At 36.7% G+C, this 26,114-nt stretch overlaps 1 protein-coding gene and 1 long non-coding RNA gene across 4 annotated transcripts in view; one reads left to right on the top strand and one right to left on the bottom strand.

The window, feature by feature from the left end:
• The window catches only part of LOC136839471 (uncharacterized), a 16,282-nt gene extending 2,959 nt beyond the window's left edge, over positions 1 to 13,323 (top strand). For all 3 annotated transcript variants that reach the window (XM_067105553.1, XM_067105552.1, XM_067105551.1), the window contains exon 2: positions 9,725 to 13,323. In XM_067105553.1, coding sequence (XP_066961654.1) covers positions 9,823 to 12,816 — 2,994 coding nt within the window. In that variant the 5' untranslated portion in view covers positions 9,725 to 9,822 and the 3' untranslated portion in view covers positions 12,817 to 13,323. The remainder of the gene's footprint in view (positions 1 to 9,724) is intronic.
• Positions 9,725 to 26,114, bottom strand: part of LOC136839472 (uncharacterized) — a 24,385-nt gene continuing 7,995 nt past the window's right edge. Inside the window, exons 2-3 of the long non-coding RNA XR_010853347.1 lie at positions 15,657 to 15,726; positions 9,725 to 14,900 (exon numbers count right to left, since the gene is read on the bottom strand). This is a non-coding gene — a long non-coding RNA (uncharacterized lncRNA). The remainder of the gene's footprint in view (positions 14,901 to 15,656; positions 15,727 to 26,114) is intronic.

Raw genomic sequence — 26,114 nt, 5'->3', positions numbered from 1 at the left:
CACGGCCAGTTTGGTTTCTTTGCTTTCCTCTCATTACCAACATAAAACTTTTTTCAACAAAACCATTCCCGTTGCCGTTGGCGAAGTTGTTTTTGTTCCCCAAGTCCCTCATCCCCTTCCCCAACACCAACTGCGCAAAACCCCACATCCCACCCCCCCCTGTTACCCCACCACAACCCTCAACTTCCTGGACTCCGCCTTAAAACATACATATCCCACCCCTTTCTTGTTCAGTACAATGGCTGAATCCCTTCCATCCACGCATTTTTGAAAGCAGCGGCTGATCTCTACCCTTCTGGTCCCTAAGGTAAGGCCAGTTAGTTCTGTTGGTGTCAACTGTTTTTGGGTGCAAATTATTTATTCCTACTAGGTTGCTCCTTCCAGCCAACACTAAGTGCCTCCCTGCTCTTGTTTTTACCTTGGAAACTGGTTTTTTCTTCACTTTTATGGCTTCTGGTAAAGTTGGTGAAGTTTGTTTTTTTGTCAGTTCATATTCCGTCAGCAAGTCCCCATTACTTGGCAGTGTTTCCTCCTCCCCCCCCCAGTGTTAAACATCTACCCGCATTCCATTCTGGCAACAAACAGATGAACCAACCTTCAGCCCATCCCTTCTTGCAAAACCAGCTGAAACTTACCCCTGCTTTATGGGGCACGTGAAATTTTCTTCCTCCCTGCCCCGTTACCCCCAACCCTTTCAGCCGCTCCCTCCCTTTTGCGTATGGCTCCCTCTCGTTTTCCCCTCCAGCAAGAGCCCCCGTAACGTAAACATGTCTGCTCCACTTCTCTGTTCTCCCCCACCTAGAACCCTGGATTCCCACAGTCCCCCTTTACTGTTGAGCAGAGTTAGGGGGCAAATGACACTTGGCTGCCAACAAACAAACTTGCCTCCGGTATCAGAAGCCCTAAGTGTAGAAAAAACCAGTTTCCAAGGTAAAAACAGCTGCGGAGCTAATACTTAGAATTACCAACATTATATATATATATATACACATATACATACATACATACATACATATATATATATATATATATATATATATATATATATATATATATATATATATATATATATATATATATATATATATATATATATATATATATATATTATGATTTTCCTGGTTTTCTGGATTTGTAGAACACTTTAACAGGTCAGCATCGGAATTTTACTCACTTGGCCTTGAAAGCCTGACTTTACGGTCCAGGGAATCATGAAAAGAAAAGAAAAAAGGGATGTTTCATATGAGTTTAGGGCTCTACTTCATGAGGGAATGTGGTTAACTAAAGTTATTATATTTACAATAAAAGGATCAAGAAAAAAAAAAGGAAAAATAAATAATATTGAGGCCTGCAAAGCCTGGAGGTCTTCCTACTGGAGACTTGAATGGTCGCAAGGCACAGCCCAAGAACAGTCCACGGCAAATGGGTCCCTCTGCAAGAGAGATTTAAGGATTACATGCCAGTAACAGAAAATATAAAACATACAGATGGATCAAGACTGCACTGAGGTTGCCACGGTCTTGAGGAATGAATGAACACTTAACACTGGAACACAAAACACTTGAAATAGCACTGGGTAAAATGGCACAATGGATACAGATATATACTGGCACTCAATAAACACTTCTAAGGGCAAAATGTTGTGACTGAAAAGCCTTCACTTGTACTTTACCGTGGGGGTAGAGTGGGTCTCTGGCAAAGAATGACGACGGGCGATCGCACTCGTGGCACTATACACTACATGTAATGTCTGTTCACGTGGTGACGAAGGAACTGGATGCGAGTCAGTAGGGTCAGGTGGTGGTGGGGGGCCTCAGCATCTCATAGCGATCTCCCGCGCGTCTGGCTAACTGCAAAGATCTTCCTGTCCTGGCTCCTTTTAAGGCATCTGCCGAGGGTAGGGGCCCAGATGTCGGGCCTGTATGGTCACCGTGCCCAAGATGTGTCATCTTCCAGGTGTCTTGACCATCTGCTTGCATCTCCCCAGGTGTCCTGTGAAAAGACAATTCAGAGCAATCACTCTGCCTCATAGAATAGTTGTTTTAAGCAGCTTAGCTCATTTAAGCTGCTTAAGGGAGTGGCACTCAATCTCTTATCCTTGCCCCTTTTGACCGTGCTATCCCAATGTCTGTCCCAGGTAAAGGGAAGGGGCAGATCAGAATACTGATAAGTTTGTGTGTTGGTATCTGGGTCAACTTGGTTGGACATGCAGTGACAATCCCACTCTCAACATTCTAAAGGGTCGGCTTTTAGCGACTTCTTGCTAATTATAATAATATATATATGTATTTGTTTAATTATAATGTTGTTATTACTACTGGTGGTTTGATATGTCAATTGTCCTGGCTTACATTAGGAGGCTACCATTCATTTCAGGACAATTAACTCAGACTAGCCTATACAGTACATAACTCAATCCTGGGCATAGGCTAAACAAGTGTGACACTGGCCTAGGTTAATAAACCCCGGACTACTCTTAGCTTGAACTGGTACTTGACCTCGTAGACGGATGAATCTTCATTTTGCAGTTAAGGTTGAGGGAAACGCTGACTCCCGCGGGTTGTTTAATGCTTCTTAGTAGGTTACATGGTGTAAACAACTTATTCCTAATGTTCCTTCCGTTCCTTCCGTAACTGTTAGAACTGGTTCTTAAATAGGTACTTATACTGGTTCTTGTACAGGTGCCCTATATTGGTTCCCTGTAATACGAAAAGTTCATTTAGGACAGCCATCTTGTGCCAAGCAGCATGCAGTCCTTAGCCTAGGCTATGCTGTACACATGCCTAACTTAACTGTTACATTACACAGTTAGCCTGGCTTTTCATGCATAACAGGTGGAATTTAACTCAAGAATTGATATATTCATAAAATATGGAAGAATATCGCATATATTAGCCTACGGTTGGTGGCACTGCAACCACATGCAAGCTCATCATGGTGCAATTTACATAACATTACCATAACTCGGTAATTTGCTGTTACATCAAGGTAAAGATACACAAAAACACTATTAAGTGTTATAGCAACATGTACAATTTAAACTAAGATATGTGCATACCTTTTACAAGGGAGAAATATGGCATTTCAAATGAAAATAAGGGGAGCTACATTCCTTTCCCCTCTCAAGTCGCCAACAAGTCTTGAACGGTGTGAGTTGAGCTTACGCAACTACGCACTCACTTGGTTGAACTTAAGCACTTACGTACGCACACTCAAACATAGACAATCTCAATTTCGAGTGGTTAATTCAACTTATTCGTTTTTCCAGTCCACCAATTATGAAGGGTATTGTCCTTAATTCAAAAGAAGAATTTCCATCATTACAATATATATATATATATATATATATATATATATATATATATATATATATATATATATATATATATATATATATATATATATACATATTACTTGATCAAACCTGGTTATTACACAAATAGGCCAACAAATCTGTTGTGCAAATGATAATACCAAAAGTTACCTCACATCGACCAGATACTTGAAACCTCATAACAAAAAGTCGACTGAATATCTAAAGGTACAATGACCCCATAAACTTACTTATCACTGGAGAAAATCAATGTAACTTTATCAAGTTACGGATGAGGTAACAATTATTAAGTTATATCCAGATTAATGGAATATGGGTTTCACTTCAACCAGCACGGTAGCTGTCTCTCTGGTTCTATTTTACCTAGATAAGTCTCAGGTGAACAAACAGATACATCACTTACCTCATACACACTCATTAATGTCTGTAAGTACTGATGATCAAAATGAAATGCTATGTTTTAAAAACTTTAAACAAACAGGTTTATTTCTAAGTTCAAAAGTTATATGTAAAGTTCACAATCTCAAAAGATTTATCATTAATTGACAACAGTGTAAGATTTAAGTATCTCTTAATCAAGTTTAATTCACAAAACTTTAATTTATCAAGAAAACAATCTGGTTAGGTAAGAATCAAACTATTAACTATCACTTAAGTGCCAAGCATTTACCTGATTTAACAATTACAAACAGTCACCAAAATATTACCGATTGGAATCCACATAGCATTCTCCAAAATCTCTATAACAGGTAGGCACTAACAAAATATTCAGAAAATCACCAGCAAAACACAGCAACAATAAAATCACAATAATATGATAGCACAGACATATAAGAATGCGATATGCAAAAAATGGAAATACAACAACCACCAATAATGTGCTTAAAGATTATATCAATCTCTCATATTAACTTTCCCTATAAAAAGAAAAGTTAGACTCACGTCTTTCTAAGACTTATTCAAACACAACAATTCTCTTTTACCAAGAATATCACTTAACAAAACTCATCAGTCATCACATTACCTTTTGTAAATATTTCACTATTACAATCTCCTCAACACTTGCACAAAATAATATTCCTGATCACCTTCTACAAAATTAACACACTCCTGGGGTGAGTTTAACAGAGCTTTATAACAGATATTTTTCTGTTATTCCCATTATATATATCGAGAGAGAGAGAGAGAGGGGGGGGAGGGTTCTGCCTCTAATGACCCTTTCTAGCAGACTACTGATGTCTTTTAGAAGACACTGATTTTTAAGTCTCGTAGGCCGAGAATACACATAGGGTGTTCACAGAGAATACACATGTATGAATACACCTACACACACGTATACAGAGTATACCGGTACACACGATTGGGCTTCGAGACGATACCAATCTTATCTTACATGATGGACACTTCCTGTTCAGAGCTACAAAATCTTTTGTCAGCCTGAGGCAGCTGGGTACACAAATAAAGATGCTTTTAGACCAAAGCAACACCACTTATCTGCTGTTCCTCTTTCTCTCTTTCTCAGATTATGAACAGAAGAGGCATAGGCAGAGTTAATAAAGATGGAATAAGCACACAGGACTGAAGATATAACAGTTAGCTCGCTGACTGGGTGACAGCTCGTCACGATAACACAAGTAAATACTTTTTCCTTAAACACCTGATCAAAATCAAACATGGGAAGCTAGCCTTTATTCTCCCTCTCGGCAGACAGGATGTGGTGATCTGATAAGCATTTCAAAATACAATTTCAAACATTAAACAAAAAGGGAAAAAATATCCCACAGAATCATAAGTTTACATAACACACAACATATCTATGAGAAAAGACATTTTAAAATCACGTCTTCACAACAAATGACGAATCTTGCAAGAAAAAAATCAAAAATTTTCACAGACATTACAAACACTTACAAAATGGTTATAAAATTATATCACCTTATAATATATATATATATATATATATATATATATATATATATATATATAATATATATATATATATATATAATATATATATATAATATATATATATATATATATATATATATATATATATATATATATATATATATATATATATAGTATATATATATATATATATATATACAGTGTATATATATATATATATATATTATATATATATATATATATATATATATATATATATATATATATATATATATATATATATATATATATATATATATATATATATATATATATAAGCATACGAATATATACAGTCGTCTCTCGCCATATCATGATTCACTCATTGCGGTCTCACTGTATCGTGGATTTATCTAAATTTGTATAGCAGATTTTTTGCTATATTACAGAATTTTACTGTACAGGATTTAATTTTTTTTATTTTTGTGGTAAAATGAGCATTTTCTAGCCTAAAATTTTTATTTTCAGGACTAAATACATTTTTTGTGATAAAAAAAAAAGATTCACTAATTTTCAAATATTAATATTAATAATGTAAACAAAAAATATATGAAATGCAAAATCAAAATCCCACAAAAGCACAAAACAGCTTACCAATGTACATATACACCCCAGCTCCACCTCTCTCTCTCTCTCTCTCAGAATGCATATCTTTTAATGAAAAAGCAGCAAAATTTCTATAAAACTTTATTTCACTTACAGAATAAACTATACTGATCTATTATTATCGTAATATATGTATAAAAAAAACCACTGTCCCCACAACTGTAACTGTTTTTACTGTAGGTACATCTTGCCATATTTTTTCTTTCCCTGATTTACTGAACCATGCTTCATTACAAGTTCTGAAGTTGACTCTATGATTATCACATATATATCAGTACACAAGAGAATGTTTTATCACTGCTGATGTTTGATCCCTAATCACCGTAAAAATATTTAAAATCCGAATTTCATATGTAAACAACTCAAGGTTACTGTATACTCTCTCATCCCCAGTTTGTCAAGTCAAGACATAGTCTCGTCCCAAGCTACTGTGCTGAAACTTTGTTTATATACTAGTAAACTCCAGTTCTCTGTCTCTCTCTTAATGAAATATGAATTTAGTATCATAATCTTTTATGTACAAAATTAAAAATAATAATTCCATTAATAAATTTGTTTCTTAGCAACCAAAAGATTATCTTCCTAATTCTTTCGGTAGTAGTGAGCAGCTTCAGTCAGCTGATTCTCAAAACATAAACATTACAAATGTGGGACAATCGTTTTTTTTATGCATATTACGATGATAACAGATCAAAACAATAATACAGTATACTAAATGGATTCTGTAAGTGAAATAACATATTAATGTGTGTACATTTATATTAGTACTTGAAAATTAGTAGATCATTGTAACATGTACATACACAAAAGAATTTTTATCGCTGTTGGTAGTCTGTTCCATGAACTATTACATAGGTTTAAGAGGATAGAAAGCGTTTAAGTGCACAGGAAGTGTTTATAACATTGTGGGAAAGGTTTATACGAATGTTGGGAGGGTTTATAAAGCCCTAAAATATATACGTATAGAGTAAATATAAATAATAAAATAAATATAAGGTCGCTACTTTGCGGATTTTCACCTATTGCGGGGGTTCTAGAACCTAACCCCATGACAGACGAGGGACAACTGTATATATATATATATATATATATATATATATATATATATATATATATATATATATATATATATATATATATATAATATATATATATATATATATATATATATATATATATATATATATATATATATACATATATATATATACATATATATATATACATATACATATACATATACATATACATTACATATACATATACATATACATATACATTACATATATATATATATATATATATATATATATATATATATATATATATATATATATATATATATATATATATATATATATATATATATATATATATATATATATATATATATATACAGTACAGTAGTACCTCAGACTCAGAATTTAATCTGTTCCAGAAGGCTGGTCGAAATGCAATTTGTTTGAGGTGTGAAACAAATTTCCCCATAAGAAATGAAGGAAATTAGGACAATTTTTTCCAGCCCACCCACAAAGGCCCCCTTTTAAAATTTTTTATATTATTAATATATTCAAAAGGTAAATTAAGAGTGTAAAGTGACAAAGCAGTATGTTATACGAAGTAAAATTTTCAAAAAATTTTGTTTCCATGTACGAGCTAAGAATTCAATTTACGAACTGTGGTGAAAATGGCACATGGCCGGATGGGATTGAGGAAGGAGAGACTGGGTACTCTCAAGGAAACCAAAATGGTCGCAGTAGGCAAAGGTTGATATCAATAAATTTTATTCCCATTTCTCAAGGATAATCAAAGGAATCGAGAGTGGGTGTGTGGGTGTCCGGTTGTGTGCCTGTGTGTGTATGTTAGAGAGAGATTGATAGTAATCAGTGTCCAGCAGATGTGAAAACAATCCCTTATGCGTGTATGAATGTCGACATGTTTACGCTTGGATCTTGAGTGCAAGAAGGATATTAATTATGTCACAACACATCAATTTACTGTTGGCAAGCAGCAGAATTTAAAATTATTATCCAATGAACACGAGGATTTTGCAAACAAATAAGTAATATGTTAAGAATGCAAGTAAGAAAATTAAAGAGATCAAATAACTTTTCACAAAGAAGTTGTTTACACAATCCCAGGAACACAGAAGCTGAATGCAGCGCCAGTGTGTTTCATGATGTGGGGACAAGTTATTTTTACAGTGCTAAAAAATCATATAAAGCAAGTGTCACTCGACTGGTATTTTATCACAAAAAGAAGTGATTCGGGCAAATTGAGTGTACGTGAAAGAAACGGGCAAAATGTAGTGAGAGAACAATCATCCAAGCCCAGCTGAGAAGTCAGTGGGAAGTGGACCCCTGGTTCTCTCTGACCCCTGTCTCCCACCCAATAACCACCATCCCCTCTCTAAGCCTCACTCAGTCCCAGTCCCGAATACTAGCTCAAGTAAGACTCTTTCGAGTTTTATTGTTACTTTATTGCATTTGACTGTTTTTATACTGCACCATAATGTTAAATTTGTGAAATTCCCTTTTGTTTTCTTAATGTGAATAGCTACTGCTCCTACGTACATACAGTAATGTCTTTACTCTCTCTTCTCTCCTCAACTCCATAAATGCTTCCTCCCTCTCAGCTGTGTCACAGCAGTGACATATGATTTTGTTCATCTTTATGTTAAATCTTGTGGAATGCTTTATTCTTTTATTTACTTCGTTGAATACGGTTATCATTAAACTATATATTGTAATGAAAAAACATGTTAATACAGTTTTTCTTGTAGGACACGGTAGGCTGCCAAGTACAAGTATAAACAAGACAATCGGTCAGGTCGAAGTGTGAGTACTTGTTCAACAAATGACAAACTTTCTTCAAAAATTTTGTTCGAAAAACGGAATGTCGACATAAACGTTCAACAAACAAGGTATCACTGTATATATATGCATATTTATGTACAGTATATAGATATATTGTATATATATATATACACACATATATGACCTGATTTTCGGTCATGTAAAGGTTCTACCAGTACAAATGAAATGCATAAGATACAATTAACAAGTGTATTTTCCTTAATAGTTACACAGGGCCCTGTTGCTAATATTACACTGTTTAATTTTGCAATTATAGTTGGGAGGTACTCTGAGGTGGCACGCACCATGACTCTCTTTCAGACGTGCTTCCAAGCCCGATGACCGCTAAACCCTTACTGATCTTAACTTTTCAAACTGAACTTGCTTAGATCATAGACCTCGCTGATCGGTCTCTTATAACCGAAAGGAACCAATAAGGGTCTTTGATGTATGGCACTCATTTGAATTACCCATGCCAAACCCCAATTATTGTATGGCGTTCGACGACTCAGCAGTATCTATCTGTTCGTTACTCTCTGATCACAAAGACATACAAACAACTAGCAGATTTTCTGTTGTCTCAAATATGAATTTCTATATAATCAGTTCATGTATACATATGCATACATAATGTATATATATACATATACATACATGTGCATATATATATATATATATATATATATATATATATATATATATATATATATATATATATATATATATATATATATATATATATATATATATATATATATATATATATATGCATATACACATATATAAGTATGTATGTATGCATGCTGTTTGTGTGTGTGTAATAGGGTATGTTTTGCCTGCCATTCTTGAAACCGGGCACCAAGGACTTATGAGAAATGTTTGTCTCATGAAATGATTATATCCACAAACTGACCAAAATGGTGTTCATAAGTGTGAAATAATTATTCAAACAGAATGTCTAACAACTTTTCTTTTTTATCAGGGAGAAAACCAAAAAATTCACTTACCTTATTACCCTTCGCATGGATGAATTAGGCAGATATTCTTCTTGAAGTGTTGGGAGGGCCAAAGCCCCTTTCAATGTGTTTGGTGCTTGTAACGATGCTTCCAGTGGCCTCAGATTCCAAGGAACCTAGATATGGGAGAGAAGATATCTATTTTGGAAAATTTTATAAGGCAGCAACAAATACCAGCAAGAAACTTTTAAAAGATGTATTTTTGATTTTGTTTTATAACAGTCGTGTATTATCACTGGAGAACTGGCCAAGAACTGTGGAAGAATATTGTTTTAGTGTTTTAGAGTGGTCAAGAAAAAAGTTTAGAGATACTTTCAATGCAGAGGAAAGAAAACTTCTCTCTGACCCAGTGGAATTGTTGGAAGGTGATGTGTCACTGTTGAGCAAGACAATAATGAAACTCTTTGAGGATGCCAACCTATCGATCTCATTTTTCAATGCTCTTCGTGAACTCAAAAATGTCAGAAACCGGGTATGCCATGAACAACTAGATTTTACCAGTGAATCAGTGCAGTCTAATATGGAGGATTTGAAGCATTTGTTCAGAAAGCTCCTAAATGAATTTGGAAATGCTTGGGATTGTGACGTCTCAGATTATGAGCATAATTATTGTAATGAAGTGGATGAAATCATGGCAGCCCCCATTACTGAGGAGGGCTTAAGTTATTTTGAGAAAATGGAAAAGTTTTGTGAAGATCTTATGGGAAAATTTATAACATATGGTCGGAAGGAGCTTTTTGTTTTTTATAAAAAGCTCAAAGTCCTCAATCCTTTCACTTGGCTTAAAGATGAAAAGTTTCCGGAGTTGCAAGTAGATAAGATATTTACACCATTGCACATCAGTGATGAATGTAGAACAGTTGATATTGAAAACTTGTTAGTGACTGAAGTATTTGTTGAAGAGGACAATGAATATATATGTAAGGGCGAAATACCCTCAGTTGTTATGTTGACTGGTATTGCTGGTTGTGGTAAAACTTCTCTGTGCAGATATTTGTTACATGATTGGAGAAATAAGCTTGACAAGGTGATTAATATGAGATCTGTTGACATTCTAATTCTAGTAGAAGCTAGGAATGTTGTAACAAGTTCTCTTGTATCATTCTTCCAACAAGTGTTGTTGAAAGAAACTTGTAGTCACTTTGAAGAAAAGGATATAATACCAACACTGCAGAAACTGAATGTTCTTTACCTAGTGGATGGCGTAGATGAGGCAACTGACATTGGGAGAAAGTTACTGGAGGAAATATTTTCTGTACTCGGCACCTCAAGATTAATTTTAACCACTCGACCAGAATTTACTTCAAGTATTGCCGAGTCCATTCACAATCATCATCTCTCCTACATAAAGTTGCAGATCCATGGCTTTGCTGATGCTGGCATTGCCAAATTCACATCCAAAATATTCCATTCATTAGAGAATGATGAGAAACTGAGAAGGCATCAGGAGGAGGAGTGCCTAAAGTTCCTAAGAACTGCTGGTATCCATCTCGGTAGCCATCTGAAAATTCCTTTAACTGTAGCGCTTTTAATCATCCTTTGGAGAGATGAAAAGTCTACAGTAACAAATATTACATCAGTTACCAAATTATACTTGGAGATTTTCAAGATGTGTGCCATGAAAATGCTATCACGTATTAGGAAATCTGCTTCGTCACCTCATCTTTTTCTGGCAGACTTTGTAGAAAAATGGTTATTAGAACTTGGCCAACAAGCTTTTGATATGGTTAAGAAAGATGAATATGTCATTGGCGACCGAAGACAGTGGATTCTTACATCTTTTTGTAATAAACACAGTATTGATAGTATTCATGCTCTGTCTTCCTTCCTCATATGTGACGTTCAAGAAAGCTTACTCGGTCCCCAGTATTCATTTACTTTTATTCACAAAAGTCAGATGGAATATCTGGCAGGTAAGTATTTTGCTCATATGCTGACAACACATTTCAAAAGCTGCAATACTGATGATTCAGAAGTGACTGGAAAAATAAAAATGTTAAGTTCTTTTCTACACGAGACTGACTTGACACTTTCTGAAATACTGAAAGTTAGGAAGATGCTGAATGTGTACTTCTTTACTGTTGGCCATCTTTGTATGCAAGACTTGAAAATAGATAATATTGTGTCCATGATAACAAGAAGCGTGCTAAAGAACATCAGATGTGATAAGAATTTTTCTGCACTGTGGCGTCTGGTTCAAGAATCAGAATGCCATCCTTTGGTTTGTAAAATAGTTTCCGAATCAATTTCTGAAAATGTTTTTTGGAAACTAGAAGGAGAGGAACTTTGTAATCCTTCAAATCCAACCTTTCAATTGTTGAAGCACACTGATTTTACTCCAAAAGTAATTATGGTCCGAATCATTAACAGCATTAGCGGAATATTGGTAAAGGGAGCAAATATGAATCTTATATTACGACCCTATGAAAATTTAGTTCCTATAATGCAGTACATTGGAAAAAAGCCTAAAGCCGACCTTGTCTTGAGAGCTGATCAACATTTTTATAACTGGGGGAATCAAGAAACAACAGATCAACTTCTGGAGGCTCTTGCTCCAAAGGGTAATTTAACAACCTTTATGGGACATTTAGGTTTAAGTGGAGCTAAATCTATCATGTCATTTGGATCAATAACGATTTTAGACATACGGATTTCAAGTGCAGAAGCCCTGCATGCTCTCAGTGAGTCAGTAAATGCTTTGGACACAAAATTGGGCATAGAGATGAACTTGCGATTGGATGTTTCTAGTGAGGTATTGCCATCATCTCTGCCAAAGTTCAGCAGCCCTTTTGCCTTCAGTATCAGTCTGTTTGACATCAATGATGGAAATGCAACATGGGCCACTGAAGTATTAGTTCATCTAAGTAAACAATACTCAAGAATCGAACTTTTGTCTCCAAATCTCTCTAGTGATGCATGTAAAAGTATTTTGTGCAGCTTAACTGCTGAAGGAGTTAATGTTAAAGGGAAAATTGCGATACCTCTGTTTTGCAAATTTAGTGAGGAAGTAAGAAGAGAACTGCAAAGCTGTGTTGAGTGTCAGTTAGATCTGTGGTAATACCATTTTGCTGAATTTTGTTCAGAGATTGAATTATACTTGGTCCCTGTGCTTCTTTGTCAATTTTCAGTTAACATGTTGGACTTTTATCAGTTGTGGTTATTAGTTTCAGCCACGCTCTTAGTTACTCAAGGAGCTGCAGTCATTTTCAAGGAGGATGCAATCGAAATGAAGTGATTTCTATATTACCAATACAGTTGTAGATATAGTTATGATATATGTCTGCTGAAGTTTCAGCTGAAGACTCTAATTAGTTGCGTGTGATTAATGCATCTGCAACTAATCATAATCTCCACTACTTACAGGATGCAGCCCATTCTGATTACAAATTGTTAAGGGTATCTTTTACAGTCTTGTGAAAGGTGCATTTTGTAAAATTATAGCCACAACAATTGGCATTATTAATACAGTATAATGATGTTTGAATGTGCATTATTTATTTTAAGAAGTGCAAATTGTGTTTATATATACTGTATATGTGTGTGTATAATAAAAGCCTCTTATTATTCAATTAATATTTATTATTTTTCTTAAGTTTTTTGAAAAGTCTAGATTGATTCTGATAATTTTTAAAGATATAAATGTGATGATTTCATATGCATTATATATTTTTAGATACAGTTTCGTTTTATGTTTACATAGCTCACTGAGATAATGGATAAAAGCGTCTGAGCCTACGCCGATATATCGTTGTATATATATGTGAATGCATGTTTTTGCTAATGCCTATTTTAACAGTTCACAGCTTAATTTAATAGTTCAAACAAACATATCCCTTAAATTATCACATGAAAACAATTTAGTATCATTTCAAACAAAAATACACCCTAAACCATCATCCCAAAACACCCAGTCATATTACATTACCCTTGTACAACTGTTACTCTTAAGTATATATAGTAGACCCCCACTTTTTCGTTGGGATAGGTTCCAGAAATGCAAAATCCCCTCTAAAAATGCTTATAACTACCAAATATCTGTACCCCTTAAACTAAAATGCTTATAACTGCCAATTTTAATATTTCATTGCCTAATTTAATAGTTCAAACATAAATATACCTCAAATTATCCAACTACAACAATCTAATATTTCAAACAAAAATACAACCCAAACTATCATCCCAAAACACCCAAAGTCATCTTACATTAACCTCCTGTTACTCTTAAGTATATACACCCCTAAAATGCTTATAACTGCATATTTTAACAATTCATTGCCCAACTTGACAGTTTGAACAAAAATATACCATAAACTATCATCCCAAAACACCCAATATCATTCAGAGTCATCTTACAACATTGAGTATCCCTAGAATTCAGACACACACTTTTTCTTTTGCCTACCATAACTTCGCGCATCGTCTACTGTACTGCGTATAATGTATGTATTTTATTGATACAGGCAGTCCCCGGGTTACAATAGGTTCGGCTTACCACATTCCGAGCTTAAGACGCTTTTCAAATACATTCATCAGAAATTATTTCCCAGTTTACAATGCATGTTCCAGGGTTACGATGCTTACAACGCCGATCCAACAGAAGAAATATGGCTCCAAAATGGGAGAATAATAAAAATTTGGCGATTTTTTAAAGAAAATTTCAATAAAAATGCAGGTTGCATCATTTTCAAGACACTCAATGGATTAAAAGTAAGGTTTTCTTACGATTTTGAACCATGTCTTGGCTTACAACGATTTTCGTCTTATGACGCAGCGTAGGAACAGAACCAACATCATAAACCAAAGCCACCTGTATTTTGCTGTGTTGTAAGATTTTGAAATGATATTTACTGCACAGTACATAATTTAGGATTGTACTGCGGTTTAGAGCATATCTAAAATACTTGAGTAGTTGAGAATGATGGGACACATTCCTCCAAACAGAATGCTAGGTTTGTTATATCATGTTAGTAATTTCATGATGACATACAAATACAGTAAATTTATGATAAAAAAATGATATGGTACATTAAGTTCTTGGTTTACATCGTACTCAACCTAGTCATTTTGTGGTTAGTCCTCACCATCTTCCATAAATTTAAAAAATCCTTGCTCTGCCATTCTCTCTCCCTCAGTATACACATCCTTCAATGAAAAAAAAAGGCAAAATATCAATAAAACATTATTTCAATTACAGAATCCATTTATACTATATTATACTGATATTCAATATAATCACCCTAAAAATATTTAAAGCCTGAATTTCATACGTGGGCAATTCAAAACCACCAGTAGCAAGTGCTCCGACAAAATCTCAGTTCTCTCTCTACTGTATATCAGTACTGTCCTGTACAGTACATATCCTTTAATGAAATATCGATTACTGTACCATAAAAAAAAAAACAAGAAAATAAACGAAAACTTAAGGTAAATGTTGCCATATTTTTTGGTTTGTCTGATTTACTGTACCGTATTCCATTACAGGTTTAGCTGACTATGATTCTCACACATATTATAAGAGTACACAAGAGAATATTTTATCACTGTTGATGTTTCATCTCAAATCACCGTAAAAATATTTAAAATTTGAATTTCATACATAGGCAACACATTCTTACTCTCCTGCCCAGCTATAGTTTAAATGGCCCTGTCAAGTCTCATCCTCAGCTAGTTACTGTGCTTAGACTATGTAAACATGTCAGCTCGCTCGCTCTCTCTCTCTCTCTATACATATATATATATATATATATATATATATATATATATATATATATATATATATATATATATATATATATTATATATATATATATATATATATATATATATATATATATATATATATATAATCCTATAAAGAAAAAACATACCAAAATATCAATACAACATTATTTCACTTACAGAATCCATTTATACTGTGCTTAGACTTTGATGTAAACACCTCAGTTCTCTCTGTCTCAGTATACATATCCTTTAATGAAAAAATACAGTAATTAGTGAATAAACAGTGTTGCTCTACAAAATAAAAAAGCGAATTTGTGATCATTTTACAGATATGATCCACAGAAAAATTTGCGAATTGGTGAAAGTTCCCAAGTAAAATTAAGATATGTTCCACAAACAAATGCGACAAAGTGAAGCGTGGAAAAGTGGGGGTCCCTGTACCTGTACACCCCTTAAATACTTATAACAATGATTTACTAATTTTAAAATATCTATACAGGTTTACAATCTCTTATGTGTAATTCCAAAAACCGAAAAAGCTCTCAAAACCAAAATATTTTCTGGAGAAAAGTAATCATTTGCAAAGGTTAAACAGTACAACTATGTTTATAATAATGATTATTTAAATAAAAGTTGTTTTGCTTGGTGCATCCAATTACAGTATTTTGTCTGCATTATCATCATACTGTTACTGTATTACATAAACATTGCCATCGTATGCCATTTGCATTTGATATTGTTTACATTCTCAAAATCTCGGTTTATTGAAAACTAACTCTACCGGCAGCTTCACTGCCATTAGTTGCTAGAAGAAACATAATTCGGAGATACTTTTTCTTGTAAACTGGCAAAGCTGGGTTTAAAACATGCGCATTATTTTATTGTAAAAGCAGTAAGTGTGATTTTGCCAGTTCCGGACATCACTTTCGCCTATTCCAAAATGTTTTACAGCTGCCCTCTATTACAGTTGACCCCCCAGGATTCGTGGGGGATGAGTACTGCAACCCCCCCACCCATAGCTAAAATCTGTGATTACTTGACACGCCTCTAAAAAATGCATATAACCACCTATTTTGATAGTTCAAACACCAAAAAACCCCTCTAAAAACACTTATACCTCAGCATTTTAATACTTTTATCACAAAAAATTCATTTAGTCATGAAAATTTTATGAAAATACAGTAATTAGTGAATATTTCTCTATGAAAAATTCCACGAATAGGTGAATTTTCCAAAAATAATGTGCATGTACATTTCAAAAAATCCTCGAATAGGTGAAGCTGCAAATCAGAGAGACGTTTCTTTCATAAATTATCAAACCTGGGTTTCCAAATAGCTACTACTTCATTTATATGAACTCAGTAAATTAAATGAAGTACGTGTGATTTTAGTCAGTTCCGACGTTGCTTTTGCCTCCAAATCTTTTTGGAGTCTTCTCATTATTCGTTTCTTTAGCAACAGCTATAATACCTGTTGCTTCAAGTTAGTGGCATACTTTCTTAACACCATCGCCATTGCATGACGAATGAATATAAATGTATCTGATTTTTATTTATGGAATTACACTGAAAATAAGCAAGTTTTTAACAAGACACCTGTAATGCACCTCTTAGTAAATGTGTATTAGTTAAAGTTTCAAGCATCAGCAAACAGCTGTTTATTACTATAAACTGCAGGACAGTAAAAGCTTTAGCATTATTTTTAGAGTTGAAAGCAATGTAAATTAATGAAGAAACAGTATCAATACTGCAAGGGATGCTGGTAAGTGAGTGGTGTGCCCACTGAGAGCGGCCGATTTAAAAAAAAAAAAAAAAAAAAAAAGTTTGGCGCTCGATCCGGAGGCAAAAACCCTCAAATCAGTATTTCCATTTTGCACTGATATTTCCATAAGTACATTATACCACAGTCCGTTATCTCAGTGCGCTACTATAATAAAGGTCTCTCGATATATTTTTTGAATATTTTTCTGCTTGAAACTCTTCTTTTCTGTTAGATAAATGTAAATTTTATAAATCCCTACAATTTTTTTAAATGGAATAAATAAAACAGGGGAAAGCAATTGTTAAATTCTTTTGATCAGTAAAGGTACTATGCTAACCCGTAATTTCCATTAATGCAAGAGGTAACTGAAACCTATACAGAAGTTAAGCTGTAATTTCATGACATCTGCCCATAAACTTTACCACAATTTCTACCTCAACAAGTTGCTATTAAAATCTATATATATTCAAACAGAAATGTTGACAGTTCTGAATAAATCTCGTTATCAGTAGATAATAATAAGGTTATGAAATTTGGGCTGTCATCCCAAGTACTTGCACTTAAAACAGTAAAAAGTTGGCGCTTGAGTGGTTGGACATCAAGATAAAAGAGATCCAGAAGATAGAGAATACGAAGTACAAAGATTTAAATGTGGAACACAAAAAACTCCACAGATGTGCTATGAAGTAACAATTAGAGGTGTTGGAAAGCAAGACTACAGAAAGGCAGCAGGAATGGAGGTAAAGTTAAAAGGCTAACAAGTAGATGCCACTAGAGGCCACAGGGAAGCTGGAAACACCCCATGTAATGCCTCCAGTGCAACACAGGAGGGGCACTGATGGCATAAACACCCTACGGAGCGGTTATAGAAAAGACAGAGTTCATTTTAAGGCCTATTATACATAATCAACCTTCAGTGATATCTAAAAATCTTGACCTACTTGACTGACAGATGCTTTTAAAATTGATGATATGGTAATTAGCCTTTGTCATTATAGCTGAAGTGGCCAACAATTACTCATGTTGGTCGCACAGAATTATCACTGCAAGATTTGCAAATGGAAAACTGTCAAGCACATACAGTTGAGTGAAGTGGGCTTTTTTTTTGTTTTGTTTCCTAGGATCATTCCAGTGTTCATACTAATACAACAATTAGCATGAATGGTCAATAAGGTTCAGTCCGAAAAATAGACCATAGAAACCTGACTTTTAAAATAAAAATATTTCTCACTGAAAATTATTGTTCGATTATGCTCTGTTCCAACTCACCTGTCACCGAAAAATTAACATTCACTGACAGGTGGTCATGCCAACACTGTGGGATGTCCTCATCCACAGAAAGATGACGAGAGAAATATGCTGGGGGAAAGACACGAGAGAATAACAAACCAATGCTTATGAGGGAGATGAGAGAGCATAACAAATGAATGCAAAGAGAGAGAGAAAGAGTAAAAAAAGTTATCCCATTTTCCTGAAGGATCATAATATATGACTAGGAGTCGCCTCTTTTTAAAACTATTGATTAATTGATGAATTTCAGTACTTTTCAGAGAAAAATTGAAACACTGGATAACATACAGAACCCTTTTATAAGTTAGCGCTCATCCAAAAGTGCATAAGAATTTCAGTGAGGCTGAGCTTTTCATTATCACAAATTAGCCTTTATTATTATTACCTGGTTTGGGGTCAAACCAGCTCATTGTTTCATACATCTCTAAATGTGACTCAGTGATAGCCTTTTTAATTTACTCTATTTGAATTAACAAATACTTGATATGATAAGCTTTTGCTGTAACAGAGAAGGGGGAATACATTCTTATACGTAGACAGAGAAGGGGGAATATATTCTTATATATGTAGACCTATCGTGACTGTACCTCACACCAGCCTTGTCCACTCATAATGTCTATCAGTGTCACCAAAATAACAGACCGACACTAGAAGTCAGCCTGACTGGTGCTATTGGAAGCTCGGGAGCTTATGTTCCGCTTGGCGCCAATACTGGCGCTTCACATGCCTCCACTTAACCTGCAGCGACGTGGTGGTATAGCCAGGAGCATCTGCTACTCACGTGGTAGCTTTGCAGCGGAGTTACCCGAAGGCTAGCAAAACTTCAAAAAGCACATCTCTATGGACGCCTTTACAATGGCTGTCCATTGACACCTGCAGACAGCAGGCTCGACTGAGGGACAACTATCCGGAGGCAAACCCCTCCAGATTCCCATGGACTTCAGTATGCCTCCTCCCTGATGCATGGGAGTCTGGCAGGGACTGGGTTAAGACGCCTTTCCAGTGACTGTCTGTCGATACCTGGGACTGGCAACAAGCTCGACTGAGGGGGCGACTACCCATGTGTAAACCCCCTGACCTCCCTTGGACTTCCAGTTTGCCTCCTCCTTAGTGCATGGGAGTCTGACAGTGACCTTTGTCTAGGAGCATCGAGGGACGAGAGCCACCTCCTCCATTGCACAACACTTCACTATTATTACAAGGTTAACATCTGTTAACCCCGACACAAGAATGGCAATGGCAAGGGAAGGAAGCAAGAGAGCTGGGCGCGGGAGCAACTGGAAAAAAAAGGCAGGAGGGCCAGCAGTAGGAGAGAGCTGGCGCCAGGGTTTCAGTAACAGGTGCTGAGCACCCGAGAGTTGGCACCAGGATCTTAGTAACTGGCGTCGAGCGCCCAAGAGTGCACGCTGAAGCGCTCGATAGTGGGTACCAGCACTCTGCAGTTGGTGCCAGGCAAGCTAGTAGTTCGGGAGCTGGTGAGCACTACTGGGTGCTCTTAGTATGAGCAAAAAAAAATGTGGAACTCTTCACAATTCGTGTCATCTTGTTTAGTATATGTACTGCCAAAGCAAGGTTCTCGGCTGACGAGAACGTCTTCTTGCTAAAGCTCATTGTAACCAAAACATTAAGCACAATTCTCTCCTACTGCATTCCTACCCTTACACTTTTCAGTTCTCTGCAAAGGAAAGTGTAATAATAAGATGTTCAATTAATTCTTTAGGGCAAATGTTATGAAGTGCACAGTACTGTACCATCATACAAACATATCTCAAATCCTAACCAACATAATTCGAGATTGCAGATATGTATCCATTACCAAAAACATTTGATTGGTAGAGAACACAATATTTACGTTATATTACGCTAATCGGTAAACAAGGTAGCAAACGCATTATTAAGTTTTTTATGCTACTTGGAAAAAGAAAAGTTAACCTTTACAGACATAGCTCAAAGTACACTGAGTACCATAATGCAGACATATCTTGAATCCTATCAAACATTTGAGCTTGTTATGTATTAAGTCTTGCATATTATATTGTGCATGTTGAAGCTCTGCTTATGACTGGTGCATTGTGGGTTGTTGTGGTTTGGGATTGGGGAAGCAACGTAGATTTGTAACAAGATGTAACAGCACTATAACCATTAAAGCCAACGTTTAGCCATCTGTATCTTAACCCTCTACCTCAGGCCATCCCGTAATAGACTTTCAGATATGTGTTTACTACCAAAAAAAGTGGACATGTAGCAAACACCATATTTACGTTATTACGCTATTCGGAAAAGGAAAGTTAACCTTTACCGACAATAGTTGAAGTACACAGAGTATCATCATACAGACATGGTGCAAATTCTAACAAACATTAACTAAGACTTGCAGAAAGTAATTCATTACCGTAAATATTGCTTCATCAACGAATGCTTTGTTTACGTTTACTGCGTTAACCGGTAAAGGTGGTAGCGCAATAAACTAAGCTACCAGTAGTTAACCCATTTGATTGCGAATCTGCTACTGTAGCCTAGCGAAATATGATAAACTTGAATCAGATCTTAATAACAAAACAAAATACCGACCCTGAAAGCTGTAGGCTTGAAGGCTACCTGAAATCAGTGATAATACTTCACCTAAATCTGGTTTCCAACCAGCAAATTTAAGAACAAAGCTGCCATCGACACTATGTTTACTCGAGGGCGGCAGAAACAGACTGAGGTTGTCTGCTAAGTCGTTCCTGGTATTCCGGTGAGTGGGCAGGACCAGTCATCTGCACTAAACTTTGAAGCGTAACCCGAGAATTTCTTAATTTAAGCTGCTGTGCAAGAGGAAACTATAGCTATGTAAAATTACTTGGTAAGTTACTTATATAAAAAATGCAATTAATTAGGAAATTACTGGATTTGGAAACGGGATCAAGACCAGTAGAATGACCTAGAAAATTATGAAGAGAATGCACAGATTAAGACTAGGATCATATTGAGTGATTATGAAAATTAGGTTAAAAAGGCCAAGCACTGGGGCATTTTCAGCCACCCAATGCTTAAGACAGTGGAAAGAGGGAGTGGGAGAGGTTGGACAATAAAAATGAAGAAAGGTAGTTGGAATGGAATTAAGTAAAAGGCTAAAAACTGGGGAAAGCTTGGGCTGAAAGGACACTGAAAACAACTTTCAGTAATGCTGATAAAAATTGTCCTGTTTGTTAATAGCCCTTAATTTTTTTTAATTTGCTGTCCATTTGCTTTGGTCTCATCCTACACAGTTATATAACCTCTTTAACTTTATCTTGATCCAACCGTAACCTCTCTTTTCAAAACAAAGGCTTTCTGCCAAACCTATGAGTCTAGGAATGTGACTTGGGGTCTAGTTACCCTTTCAGTCATTAAAGTCTGTCTGCCCAGAACCAGTGGAACTTTTAAATATTTTTTTATTTACTGTTCGTGAATTTCTTATTCAAGTTAGGATAAAAATGCTGGCTTCACTTTGAAACAGAATACTTGTTTTTAATTCTGGTACATTTAAAAATTGCAAACGACAAAATCAAAAGTCAAAATTAGAGCTAAAAATTGTTGAAAATGATACCTTTGAGAACCTTAAGTGACTCAGATTAAATTTTTGAAGTCTAATGAGATCCAACAAGTTCATTATATTTTAAATAATGATATACAGAAGTCCTCGGCTTATCAGATGCTTCAGGGCTTTGGCCTTCAGACAATTAGACAAATCTGTGAAGTAACGAAGACCCTAGAATATGACATTTTTATGATAAAGTTTTATATATACTTACCAAGTAACTACACGGCTATGACATTTCGTTCATCTGCAGCTTAATTGTGAAAATTTGCGGTAGCGTCCCAGTATCTTGGTGTAGGTAACTAGCCCTGCCCACTTTTGGGGAAGGATAGGTAAAACACTACTACTGTAACAAGCCCAATTCTTTTATGTCCTATGCCCATGGGAGGGGAGGATGGAGGGCTTGGATCATGTAGTTACTTGGTAAGTACTGTATATATAAAACTTTATTTTATCATAAAAATGTCATTTTTATATAAGTAACTTACCAAGTAACCACATAGCTGAATCCCACATTGACAGGAGGTGGGCTGCATGGGTATGTACTACTTAAAAAACACTCAAGAATGGAGATGTGAATTTTAAAATTGCAAGTAGTTAACACTGATAACATGTATTTTGTAACCTACCTTGTGAGAGAACTCCAGCAGGAATATACTGCCTCTGATGCGGCTCATCTTGACTGTAGTGGCGTGGCAGTGAAGCCAGAGGCAACTCTACATCAGTGGGGCTTTGCAGCCGAGGAGTACTCCGATGGCTGCCAAAGCATACAATAAAACACAAAGGCCCTTGCCCTGGGCGCAGTACCAAAACGAAGACCATAAAACACAAGTTACACATACACCATATAAAAGACCAGTTACCATAAACCTATTCATAACACGACACAATGAATGATGGGTGCTCCAGGTACTCAGTAACCCCCAACTTCCCAAAACTCAACCTGAATTCAAGGTGAGTAAATAGAGGAATGTAAGAATACCCCCTACCCTCCCCTCCCCCAACACCATGCCAGCCACGGATAATGGGCGAAGGGTACTGAAGTTCTCATAAACAGTTTCAGTGTCATGTAGATAAAAATTTGCAAACACTGATTTGCACCTCCAGAAGGTGGATTGTAAAATTGCAGGGAGGGATAAATTCCGCTTAAAGGAAAGCGAAGTCACTACTGCCCTAATTTCGTGGGCTTTAACCTTGCAGATTGGCAAGTCTTCCTCTTGAATCTTAATGTGCGACTCGGAAATCACGTCTCTCAAGAAGAATGCCGATGCGTTCTTGGATAAAGGACGGGTCGGATTCTTAACTGAACACCAGAGGTTAGGGGATGCGCCTCCGATACTCTTAGTTCTCTCTCAATAATACTTTAATGCTCTTACTGGACAAAGAGCTCTCTCTTGGTCCGTAGGACCTACAATGTCCGTTAAACCTTTGACTGCGAATGGACGGGGCCAGGGAAAAGACGGCGTTTCATTCTTCGCTAAAAACCCCATAGTAAAACAACAGACCATGCCTCCTTGTATGAATCCTACCTTCTTGCTCAGAGCCTGTAACTCAATAATTCTCTTAGCAGTAGCTAGAGCGACTAGAAATAGTGTCTTTCTTGTAAAATCCCTGAGGGATGTGGATTGAAGAGGTTCAAAAGGCAGACCAGAGAGCCATTTTAAAACAACATCTAGGTTCCAGGATACGGAATCTGACCTCTCCTGTTTCGGTGTCTAGTAACTTGATAAGGTCACCGATGTCTTTACCAGTCGATAGATCCAGACCTCTCTGTCTGCATACGAAGTTGAACATCGCTCTATAGCCTTTGATCACGGATATAGCCAATCCTCGGGAAGACCTTAAAAATAAAAAAAAATCTGCTATTCACGCAACAGAGGTAGAAGATGATACATTGTGTCTTCTGCACCAGCTGCAGAGTATTGTCCATTTATTCTGGTAGATGTTGGAGGAAGACTGATGTCTACATTTCGCAACTGCTTCCTCAGCTGATTTCGAAAAGCCTTTCACTCTAACAAGCTTCCTGACAGTCTGAAGCCTGTCAGAGTGAGAGTGGATAGTCTTTGATGGAACCGGTGAAAGTGCAGTTGCCTGAGTAGATTTTGTCGCTGTGACAGCAATCTTGGGAAATCTACTAGGAGATTGAGGAGATCTGGAAATCACTCCTTCTGTGGCCAAAAGGGAGCTACCAGAGTCATCGACAGATCATGTAGGAGAAATTTGATTACGTCTCTCACCATACTGAATGGTGGGAAGGCATAGACATCCAGGTTCAGCCAGTCCTGGAGCATGGCATCTGTTGCCCACGCGAAAGGGTCCGGGGCTGGTGAGCAATACAAAAGAAGTCGGTGATTCCTCGACATTGCAAATAGATCTATCGATGGCTTTCCCCCACCATTTCCACAGGTCAGTGCATACCTGCAGATTCAGTGTCAATTCCGTGGGTAGGACCTGTTTGCAATGACTTAATTTGTCCGCTATGACATCGAGTTTGCCCTGTATAAAGCGGGTGACAATCTTGGTTTGGTTTCCTTGCGCTCAGATAAGATCTCTGGTTGCCTGATACAGTGATAAGGAGTGGGTCCCTCCCTGATTCTTTATGTAGGCCACAGCTGTTGTATTGTCTGAGTGGACTATGACTGTGGAGATGAAAGTCACTGTTGAGAAGTGTTGAAGGGCTAAGTGTATTGCCTTCAGCTCCTTCACATTGATATGAAGTTCTCTCTTGGGTTGTGACCATGTCCCTGAAACTTCCTTGTTTTCTAGGAGAGCCCCCCAACCCAGATCTGATGCATCTAAATATAATGTGAGGTTGGGGCTCAGGGGGTATAGAGATTTCCCTTCTGCAAACCTTCCTGTTACAAGCCACCACTGAAGGTCCTCTTTGATCTTGGGGGTGACTGGGAAAACAAACGAGTCCGGAAGAATCTTCCTCTGCCAACTGGCTTTTAGAAAAAATTGTAGCACTCTCGTGTGAAGTCTCCTAATGGAACAAACTTTTCTATGGATGAGAGAGCTCCCAGTAAACTCATCCATTCGTTGGCCGAGCATGACGGAAGAGAGAGGAATTTCTGAACTGTCCGAACGCAGGCTTGGATTCTCTTGTCAGACGAAAAAGCCCGAAAAATCCAAGAGTTGATCTTCATTCCCAAATACTGTATAGAATCAATTGACTAAGGACTAATTGGGATTTGTCTAGGTTTATCAGCATGCCCAACTCTTGGGCTAACAGAAGAGTCTTTTATTTGCGTCCTCCCTTCAACTTGATTCCGAGGGGGAGCGTAGGAGCCAGTCGTCTAGAGGCAAATGTTGATCCCCATGAGATGTAGCCATTTTGCTAATGGGGAGAGGACACGGGAGAAAACTTGAGGGGCTGTCGATAGTCCAAAGCACAGCGCTCAAAATTGGAAGAGCCTGTCCTGGAACACAAACCGCAGATATTTCCTGGCCTTTGGAGGGATTAGAACGTGGAAATATGCATCCTGCATGTCTACAGTTGCCGTCCAATCCCCTTGACGGATGGAAGACAGATCTGAGTGGGTTGTTTCAAAATTTTGTAGTCTGAACATAGAAATTCAGGGCGCTGACATCCAGGACAGGTCTCCAATCTCCCGATGACTTTGGGACAATGATTAGGCAGTTGTGAAACCCTGGTGTGTTGACATCTCCGACTATTTCTATGGCCCTCTTGGTGAGCAGAGACGATACTTCTTGTGACAGGGCCAAATACCTCTCTGAGTCTAAAGAGTAGGCTGCCAAGTTGATAGGAGAGGACACTAAGGGAAGTTTCTCCATGAATGGGATGGAATATCCTACTCTGATCACCTCTAAAACCCAAGGTTCTACATTTCTGTCCTCCCACTTGTTCCAAAAATGTAGAGGCCTGGCCCCCAACGGTACATGGAGGATAGAATCCTCACTTGCGAGAGGAAGGTTTGCTTGCTGATTTCTTGATTGGTCAAACGGATCTAGAATACGCTTGGGAACGGGGCTGGAATCTACATCTATCACCTCGAAATGCT

The sequence above is a fragment of the Macrobrachium rosenbergii genome, chromosome 6 (assembly GCF_040412425.1).
Source record: "Macrobrachium rosenbergii isolate ZJJX-2024 chromosome 6, ASM4041242v1, whole genome shotgun sequence".
Taxonomy (NCBI): Eukaryota; Metazoa; Arthropoda; class Malacostraca; order Decapoda; family Palaemonidae; genus Macrobrachium; species Macrobrachium rosenbergii.
Note: the sequence above shows the minus strand (reverse complement) of the source record. Positions and strands in the feature narration are given on the sequence as shown.